General features: G+C 36.8%; 1 protein-coding gene across 1 annotated transcript in view; it reads right to left on the bottom strand.

The window, feature by feature from the left end:
• MS4A13 (membrane spanning 4-domains A13) overlaps window positions 1–7,414 on the bottom strand; it is a 98,494-nt gene extending 91,080 nt beyond the window's left edge. Inside the window, exons 1-3 of the mRNA XM_004389319.3 lie at window positions 7,283–7,414; window positions 3,862–3,918; window positions 2,776–2,895 (exon numbers count right to left, since the gene is read on the bottom strand). Coding sequence (XP_004389376.1) covers window positions 2,776–2,895; window positions 3,862–3,918; window positions 7,283–7,411 — 306 coding nt within the window. The 5' untranslated portion in view covers window positions 7,412–7,414. The remainder of the gene's footprint in view (window positions 1–2,775; window positions 2,896–3,861; window positions 3,919–7,282) is intronic.
• Window positions 7,415–9,780: the final 2,366 nt, after the last annotated feature.

Raw genomic sequence — 9,780 nt, forward strand, 5'->3', positions numbered from 1 at the left:
AATGGGAACCAGACAAGGATGTCCTTTATCACCACTCTTATTCAACATTGTGCTGGAGGTCCTAGCCAGAGCAGTTAGGCTAGAAAAAGAAATAAAGGGCATCCAAATTGGTAGGGAAGAAGTAAAAGTATCTCTATTTGCAGATGATATGATCTTATACACAGAAAACCCCAAAGAATCCACAGGAAAACTACTGGAACTAACAGAAGATTTCAGCCAAGTATCAGGACAGTGTTGACATGTCATAGGGTTGTTAACCATTGTCATAAAACGATATGTGTACTGTTTAATGAGAAATGATTTGTTCTGTAAACCTTCATCTAAAGTACAAAAAAAAAAAAAAAGAAAAAGGAAAGAAAAGAAAAGACCGAAATGGATGTCAGAAGAGACTCTGAAATTTGCTCTTGAATGTAGTGTAGCTAAAGCGAAAGGAAGAAATGGTGACGTAAAAGAGATGAGCAGATTTCAAAGGGCAGCTCGAGAACATGAAGTAAAGTATTATACTGACATGTGCAAAGACCTGGAAATAGAAAAATCAAACAGGAAGAATACACTCCACATTTCTCAAGCTGAAAGAACTGAAGAAAAAATTCAAGCCTCGAGTTGCAATGTTGAAGGATTCTACAGGGAAAATATTAAACGATGCAGGAAGTATCAAAAGATGGAAGGAATACACAGAATCACTATACCAAAAAGAATTGGTCGATGTTCAACCATTTCAGGAGGTAGCATATGATCAGGAACTGATGGTACTGAAGGATGAGGTCCAAGCTGCACTGAAGACATTAAGGAAAAACAAGACTCCAGGAATTGATGGAATACCAATTGAGATGTTTCAACAAATGGATGCAGCACTGGAAGTGCTCACTTGTCTATGCCAAGACATTTGGAAGACAGCTACCTGACCAACTGACTGGAAGAGATCCATATTTATGCCTATTCCAAAGAAACGTGATACAACCGAATGCAGAAATTGTCGAACAATATCATTAATATCACAAGCAAGTAAAATTTTGCTGACGGTCATCAAAAGTGGTTGCAGCAGTACATCGACAGGGAACTGCCAGAAATTCAAGCTGGATTCAAAGAGCTTGTGAAACGAGGGATATCATTGCTGATGTCAGATGGATCCTGGCTGAAAGCAGAGAATACCAGAACGATGTTTACCTGTGTTTTACTGACTTTGCAGAAGCATTTGACTGTGTGGATCATAACAAATTATGGATAACATTGTGAAGAATGAGAATTCCAGAACACTTAATTGTGTTCATGAGGAACCTGTACATAGATCAAGAGGCAGTCATTCGAACAGAACAATGGGCGTCTGTGTGGTTTAATATCAGGAAAGATGTGCGTCAGGGTTGTATCCTTTCAGCATACTTATTCAGTCTGTATATTGAGCAAATAATCCGAGAAGTTGGCCTACATGAAAAAGAACGGGATATCAGGATCAGAGGAAGACTCATTAACAACCTACATTATGCAGATGACACAACCTTGCTTAGTAAAAGTGAAGTGGACTTGAAACACTGACTAATGAAGATCAAAGACTACAGCCTTCAGTACGGATTACACCTCAACATAAAGAAAACAAAAATCCTCACAACTGGACCAATAAAGCAATATCATGATAATGGGAGAACAGATTGAAGTTGTTAAGGATTTCATTTTACTTGGATCCACAATCAACACCCATGGAAGCAGCAGTCAAGAAGTCAGATGACGCACTGCATTGGGCAAATCTGCTGCAAAAGACCTCTTCAAAGTGTTAAGAAGCATAGACGTCACCTTGAAGACTAAGGTGCTCCTGACCCAAGCCATAGTGTTTTCAGCCGCCTCATATGCATGTGGTAGCTGGATGATGAATAAGGAAGACCAAAAAAGAACTGATGCCTTTGAATTATGGTATTGGTGACAAATAGTGAATATACCATGGACTGCCAAAAGAATGAACAAATCTGTCTTGGAAGAAATACAGCCAGAATGCTCCTTAGAAGCAAGGATGGCAAGACTACGTCTCACATACTTTGGACATGTTATCAGAAGGTATCAGTCCCTGGAGAAGGACATTATGCTTGGTAAATACAGGGTCAGTGTAAAAAAGGAAGACCCTCAATGAGATGGAATGACAAAGTGGCTGCAACAATGCTCAAGCATAACAACGATTGTGAGGATGGCGCAGGACCAGGCAGTGTTTCGTCCTGTTGTACGTAGGGTTGCTATGAATGGGAACCGAATCGAAGGCACCTAACAACAACTACTTTTAGGAGGCCGCTCTTTCCCCATCATATTTGGAAGCCAGATAGGTTTATGTATATTTAGAACTGAGAGCAAAATTTTTGAGAGACATAAAAATAGACTGTGTATAGAAAGTTCTATGTTAATATGGCAATTACAAGGTATCTATAATTAAAATTGTGTGAATAGCAGTATTCTTTTTTCGATTTGGAGATGGTTTTATGGTCCAAGGTTATAGTCTTCTTTCATTAACAGAATCACTGGTGAACCCATGCCTGATGTATATATACGTATCACTGAAGCCCTCAATTTTTTTACTTATTTTATTTGGGCAAGTGAAGGATTCAAACGTTTTATTTTTGACAAAAAATATCATCTTAGAATTATTTTTGAATTAAAACTTTCAATCAAGAGCCCACTTCTAAATCACAGAGTTTCCTGAGGAACAATAAAAGCTCATTTTACCTCCTGAAGCTTGAAAACCACTGACAAGAATCATTTTGAAATTAAGATGTTTCTATAGGATTGGTCACTTACCGCTTGTCCATAATTCCTATATGACACAGAATGAAACTGAGACAATTCAATTACTGTTAGAATTAGTGCAATGATTGCAGCAACTGTGGAGAGGATGTTCATGGACAAAGCACATGCGACCTAAGAAGATGACACAGGGTAAATTTATTACATTCAGAATAAGCTCTTTGGTTAAATATTTTGTATTGCTTAAAAAACAGTCATCAAGTTAAAACTTTGATCTAGTTTCTACGTTTGGGAAGTGTTGGTATGTTTGCCATTAGAGTAAAATATTTTTCTGGTTTACATGAAACCAATTTAATCTGGAGGAAAAATTAAAGTACCATCAGACTACTAAGCATCAACCTTCCATTTGGGCACAAAGATACTGTATTTTACAATCTTATAGGGAAATTGGGAAAAAATCTATAAGGTATGATTTGAACAAAAAGGTTTCACTCTTAAAAATAGAAGACAACCACCTGTAGAAATAAAGCTAAATGGGAATCAATGAGTTTTAATCCTGTATTTTCATTATCTAAGAAAATGTATTAGTATCTTTGGACACTGGTTTTATTAATATTTAAAATTATGAGATCATACTAATTAATTTCTAAAACATCTTTTAGCTCTAAGATCTTAAGATTTTTTTCTTCCAATTATCTTTCTATACCATAGTGAGAACTTCATTCTGGACAGGTCCCTATTTTGTGACAAGCTACAATCTTATTCCTTAATTGGATAGCTCAGAAAATGTTTTACAGAAATATTGTGTCTATATATAAAGGTATTAGGTCCTTCCAAATTTTTTTTTTTCTAATAGAAAAACAGCTACTATGTTAAAAGAATGTAAAACACCAAAAACAAAAAAATCTATACTTAAAAAATTTAGAAAGCTGTACCTAATGCAGTCACAAATCTAACTAATGTCACCTGTTTGTCTACACTGAATTATGTGTCCTTGGATTTTCACTTAATTCCTTCATTTATTTTAGAGGTAAGGAAGATTCTTTCATTGTTTAGAGACTCACTATCTTTTCATTAAAGCTTATTTGTTTAGCTTTTTAATAAAGGATTTCTAGAGACACCCTAAACATTTCAACTTACCAGACAGTGACTTGGATGCTTTTCTTTTCTTATTATAAAGATTCCTGAAAGGATAAACTGGATATAAAAACATATATTTATAAATACCTATTGGTAATGCTTATCAACTTAAAATTATTTTAGCAACTTCCTCTACTAAGTCAATTATTTTTTACAATACTAAGAATAACAAACTATAAAGAAATATCCCCATTTTAAGTAGAAGGGGCTAAGACAGTTTCTATCATGCAGTAATGAATTGAAAGCTGAACAGCAGCATCAGTGGTAACACACACACACACACACACACACACACACACACACACACACACACACACGAGAGACAGTAGGCAGAATTCAGGTTGTAGGATATGCCAAAAACGGCCCTAAGCAGTCCTGAATCAGGGACCAAGTGTGGTTATAAGTGCGTGCACTTTCTGAACTCATTCAATTATTACTTCTAATGCTGTCCTTCCTAATGAGATGATGCCACCTATTATAATTACTGCATTTGTATGTAGGTGTGGATAAAGCAGTCTATGAATCTATTACAAACTGCACATGTACAACATGTATCTCTTAACCGAGACTGGAGCCATTATTAAGGTTAACAGCTGCTATTCATGCCTTTGCCTTTGTTTCTTAAAAAAGAGGCTCCATTGTTTCATACCGGGCTATGTTCTCTATTTCCCACAACTGCAAAGATATGCCATATTGTTTGAAGGTCGGATGCAAAATTCCCTTGACAAATCCCTTTTAACTGTTTTAGTGGCTTTGACAAAGATCCAAGTCAAAAGCTAATTCATAGCAAAATATCATTCATGCTACACACCACATACAGGAAGGCCAAATCTGAAGCTTACAAACTCCACAAGGATATTGCAAATCTGTATGCTCAGGAGAGTGTAACAAAAGCTGAGATTTCTGAGGAACACAGTGAAGGTAAGAACTAGCTCAGAATACAGAATGAAGAGTATCTTGTGAATTTTAAACTAGAAGGCTCTCTAACTAGATTACCAAACCATGTGTTTTATAAAAATGCCTTTCAAAATTATGACCTAAATGAGAAGTTCTGTATTGGATTCCATTTAATAGAAATTTCAGATCATTTATTCTAGGAGTTAAACATGCTATTTTTGTCATATGGAAGATTAAACACTGAGGGACATGGATCATTTATCTGGAGTTTGGTCTGAAAATTTATTATTTTTCTCCGACTGTTTTCCAAGGCAATGCTTTGACACTTGTGAGCCAGTATATAAAGGCAGGGGATCTTCCAGAGGTTACTTCTTCCTGTATAGCCCTCACAGTGGTATCCATCTTGTCTCAGTCCCAAGAATGTGTTGAGTGGTCTCCCTGCTCCTTATCGCTATGTCCAACCACTCTCTCTCCCCTAGCTTTGAATCACGTCATTAGATTCCATCACCTGTTATCCCTCCTGGCTGAAGTCATCTACTGACCCCTTGGCTGAGCCTCAATTTCTAGATGACTTTAATTCTTGTCTCTGACTCTCTCTCCAACACCACTTAATTCTTGGTGATTTCAATATACACATACGTGGTTGCCGTTAAGTTGGAACTGACTTGATGGCAACTTATTTCAATATACACGCACATGACCCTTCTAACACCCTGGGCTTGTGGTTTTTTGAATTTCTCTCCTATGTTTTGACTCATCCCTATCCTAGTCACTCACATGTTCATTCTCTTCACATTGTCTCTACCAATAACTGCAACACCTTCCAAATCTCAACTTCTAGTACTCCACCTGAAAGACCACCTGCTATCTTTTAGCTCATGCCCTCTAGTACTCAAACTCTAAGAAGTCTCTGACTTCCACTTGGACCTATAATCTGAGACCCTCACCTCAATGTTATATTCTTCTCTCCTTCACCAGCTTCAATTCCATGATCAATCATTACACTCTCTTACATACATTTTCAACTCCTTTGTGTCTCTGTTTCATCACAGTGGCTTGGTTGAACCAAAATTTTGATTAAATGCAGTTTTCATCCTACTATGACCTACATCTACAATGACTATAGCCTGAGAAAGACATATGACTCATCTCACTGTACAATCATGTTCCTGAACCTCAAGTGAGTCCTTAATGCTGTATGGAAATCAAACTACTTTTCCATTATTCATGTACTCATTTTCCTAGATGACTATTTCATATCGTCTTTTCTTTCCTCAAACAACCAACCCATTTTCCCATTCTCATTGTTAGCTCTCATTCACTAAGATACTTGAAGCCATCAGAAGAAAACTTCCATAAACTCCCAAAATCTCATCTACCTACCCATCAAAATTTGTTCTTTCTGTTACTCTGTCTTTCGTTTCTGTTACTATACTTTGACACTATTCCATTAGTGTTGCATAATTATTTGTTGTGGGGGGCTGTCCTGTGCACTGTAGAATGTTTAGAAACATCCTTGGCTTCTGCCCACTAGATGCAAGTAGCATCCCCCCAGTTCTGTGGGGGAAAACATCAATCCCAGTTGAGACCACTGCTAAAGATGAACTGTCCATGCTCTAAGCTATGATCAACCTACTTACGCACTAAAATTTATCATCTCTTGCCTACACAGGTACATGCCTCCAAAAAGCCCCTTCCTCGTTTGTTTTGTATCATCAATTTTGTCTCTCTCTTGATTCAGCCCCATCAACAGACATATTACTTCTTCCAGCTTTCCAGCACATTAGTTCTTAAAACTTACTTCCAACCCTCTCTTGATAAAACTTTCTCCCAGCTACTATCCCACTTCTTTAACCCCATTACAGCAAAGTCCTTGAAGGAGTTGCCTGCATTTACTGTCTCCAATTCCTCTCCTTCATTTCTTAAATCAACTCTAATCAGGCTCTTGCCCCACTATTCCACTGAAACTACTTGTCAAGTTCGCTACTGGCTTCCATATTGGTAAATGCAGTGGTTAATTCTTAGCCGTTATATTACTTGACAGAGTATAAGATATTTGATCTTTCCCCATTCCTTGTAACACTTTCTTCACTTGGTTTCCAAGATGCCATACTCTCCAGGTTTTCCTCCTATCTTATGGCTACCTAGAAACCATGGAAGAGTGCTGGTAACGACAAACTTAGAAAATGTGGGTCAACTCTTTGTACGAGGAGGCTAAAGTAAAGAACTTTGAGAATTAACCGTGCTAACAGAGATAATGGTTAAGATTCTCTGTGTTTCACATATCTAGGGACAATCTAGCCTATGGTTGTCATTATGGGTTCACACCTGTATCCACAGCCCTTGAATAGTACTCAATGATATTTGTTGAAAATGAATTTGATTTTGAATAAATTACTAATATAAGATTTAGTTATATAATTCTCCTGAAAAATTTGGTTAGAATCTGTCCCCTACCTTCAACTATATAACATGGATATTATTTATTGAATGACCGAATCAATATAAATTATATTCTACTCACAATAACTCCCCATAAAGCACATCCTGTTTTGTAAGTTAAAGGTTCATATATTCCAAAGACTCCTTGAATTTGTCCCATATACAAAAACATTACAAAATACCACATGAAAACATGAAAGATGCCGATCATGATCTGGATAACCTGTGAGAAAAGAATGCTATTAGTACTTAAACCATGTGGATTTGAATGAGAAAATCATCCCCCACCGGTTGCAAGATCCTTAAGGGTCTGAACTTTGATTTTCTCATTTTTATATTATCAGCCTGTAATATGTTGGCTGGCATAGAACAGGCACCTAGTAAATATATCTTGTACAAGCACATAGGTATCAAGAATATTAATTCCATGCTGACTTTCCCAACTGTTGGAGTGAATGCGTTTGCAAAATAGTGGCACCTCTTATATGACTGGCAGTTGTTCTATATAAAACTATGATATACCCAAAGAACCAAAACTTATAAAGGACTCTACAAGGAAGCAAAGCTGCCAGTGTGTGGAGAAGGACAAGATGGGTTTTCTTAGTTAACAACAGTTCTTAATCTAGAGCCAATGAATGGCTTCCAGGAGGTTTTAACTCCTCCGGAATTGGGTGGAAAGGCTTGTGAATACGTACGTTTTTCAGGGGAGAAGATTCAGAACTTTCATCCTGTACTCAAAGGGGCCTGTGACCCCCAAAGAGTTAAGAACCTCTGCTTAACAGTCTGCTAGGAGACTCTGACAATTGGTCTACACAGTAGCTAAATTCAGAGGAAAAGATCAAATCGAGTGGAAAAGTTTTCTCCCCTTCTGATGTGAAAGAGCATGATCCTAATTCCTTGATGTTTATTAAGAGAACTAGATAAACTGTCTGGAACCTCAAGTGTTTATAACAGAAGAGACAAATCTATAATTATCTTATAGCACAGACATCAGTGCAGTAATTAAAAGAGATCAGAGACAGATCTTTTTCTCAGAGTAAGGTCTCCTTTTTTTCCCTTTTATTCCTTATGCTGCTGTCTCTATTACCCAGTGTGTGTTGGTTTAGTCAGTATGCTTATATCCAATTACATATTTGTTTATGAAGAGACATGAGATCAGTCAAAATTTGTAGAAGAGTTAACAGTAAAAAAAAAAATACTTTTACCCTGTTGACAACCAAATCTGTCCCTTTCCAGATCCAAGTACTCCTTTTTAAATTGAAATAGTACATGATCCTGAATTTAGTCAGTCAGAATGAAGTCACACTTACCCCTCAGAATGAAGTCACACTTACCCCTAAAACAAGAAGATCTGTTGTAGAGATTTTTGAATTCAGACACTGAGCCATACTACCAGCATTTCCTCTAGATGATTCTAACTTTTGTGATATCTTTATTAGCAAACTTCTGCAATACAATACATGATTTGGTATAAGAAGATAAGTTTGATTCTTTCCTCATTGTTCTGCAACCACCTTCTCAAACTCAGAAGTGATCATTCTTTCCATGCTTTAGTTCCTAGAGGCATCAACTTGCATCCACCTGTTCTGAATAACAGCCTCCATAACCGAAAAGCCTTTCTATAACTAAAAGGTTATGTTACATATATTTTCTCTCAGTAGTAAACAGTGTCTCTAGATGATAAAGTATAAAGAACACCTAAAGAACGATGATGGCATGGTGGTTAAGAGCTTGGCTGCTAACCAAAAGGTCGGCAATTCGAATTCACCAGCCGCTCCTCGGAAACCTTATGGGGTAGTTCTACTCTGTGCTATAGAGTTGATGTAAGTTGGAATTGACTCAACGGCAATGGGTTTGGTTTTTTTTTTTTTTTAAAGGAACAGTGTTAGAGAAGTTTGATTAAAGCTTTCAAAAACTCATCTGAAATTCATAATTTCATGTTTGCATTTTCAAAACCATGTTCTTATACTTAAACTCACAAGAAATATGACTTGTGAAATTTTTTATGACCCATGTTGTTACTGCTGTTAGGTGTTGTCGAGTTGGTTCTTATAGTGACCTTATGTATAACAGAATGAAACGATGACTAGTCCTGCCCCATCCTCAAAATCGTTGCTATGTTTGACCCATATCTACTACCTAGTTCTTCTTTCTTTATCAAAGAACTTTTTCTTCTATCAAGGAGCCCTTATCAAAGTTGCTTCCTCAGTCCTAAAGGATTCTGCTGTTTTTCTCTTTTCATCCCGTCATTCCTACATTTCTTGCTGGTGTTTTGATCATCTTATTGCATTAAAATAAAAACTTGGCTAAAAATTGTATCCCCTTGTAAGACTGTATCTGCCTGTGGATCTGAAATCCCACTGTTCTCCATCTTTGATGATGGCACCTTTAGGTCAATAACATGAGTCATGCTACCTGGCTAAGTGATCTTAAAACTCTTTTGAGCCTTGGTCTTCTCAAAAGGAAGAGGTTTGACTAAATGATCTCTCATTCCTTTCACCTTTAAAATCTGATAACTTGATTATTTTAGTGAGTCTTCTGTGTTTCTTAAATGGATTTTCTGAATGTCTTTTAATGCTA

This window comes from Trichechus manatus, unplaced genomic scaffold (assembly GCF_000243295.1).
Source record: "Trichechus manatus latirostris isolate Lorelei unplaced genomic scaffold, TriManLat1.0 scaffold00240, whole genome shotgun sequence".
Taxonomy (NCBI): domain Eukaryota; kingdom Metazoa; phylum Chordata; class Mammalia; order Sirenia; family Trichechidae; genus Trichechus; species Trichechus manatus.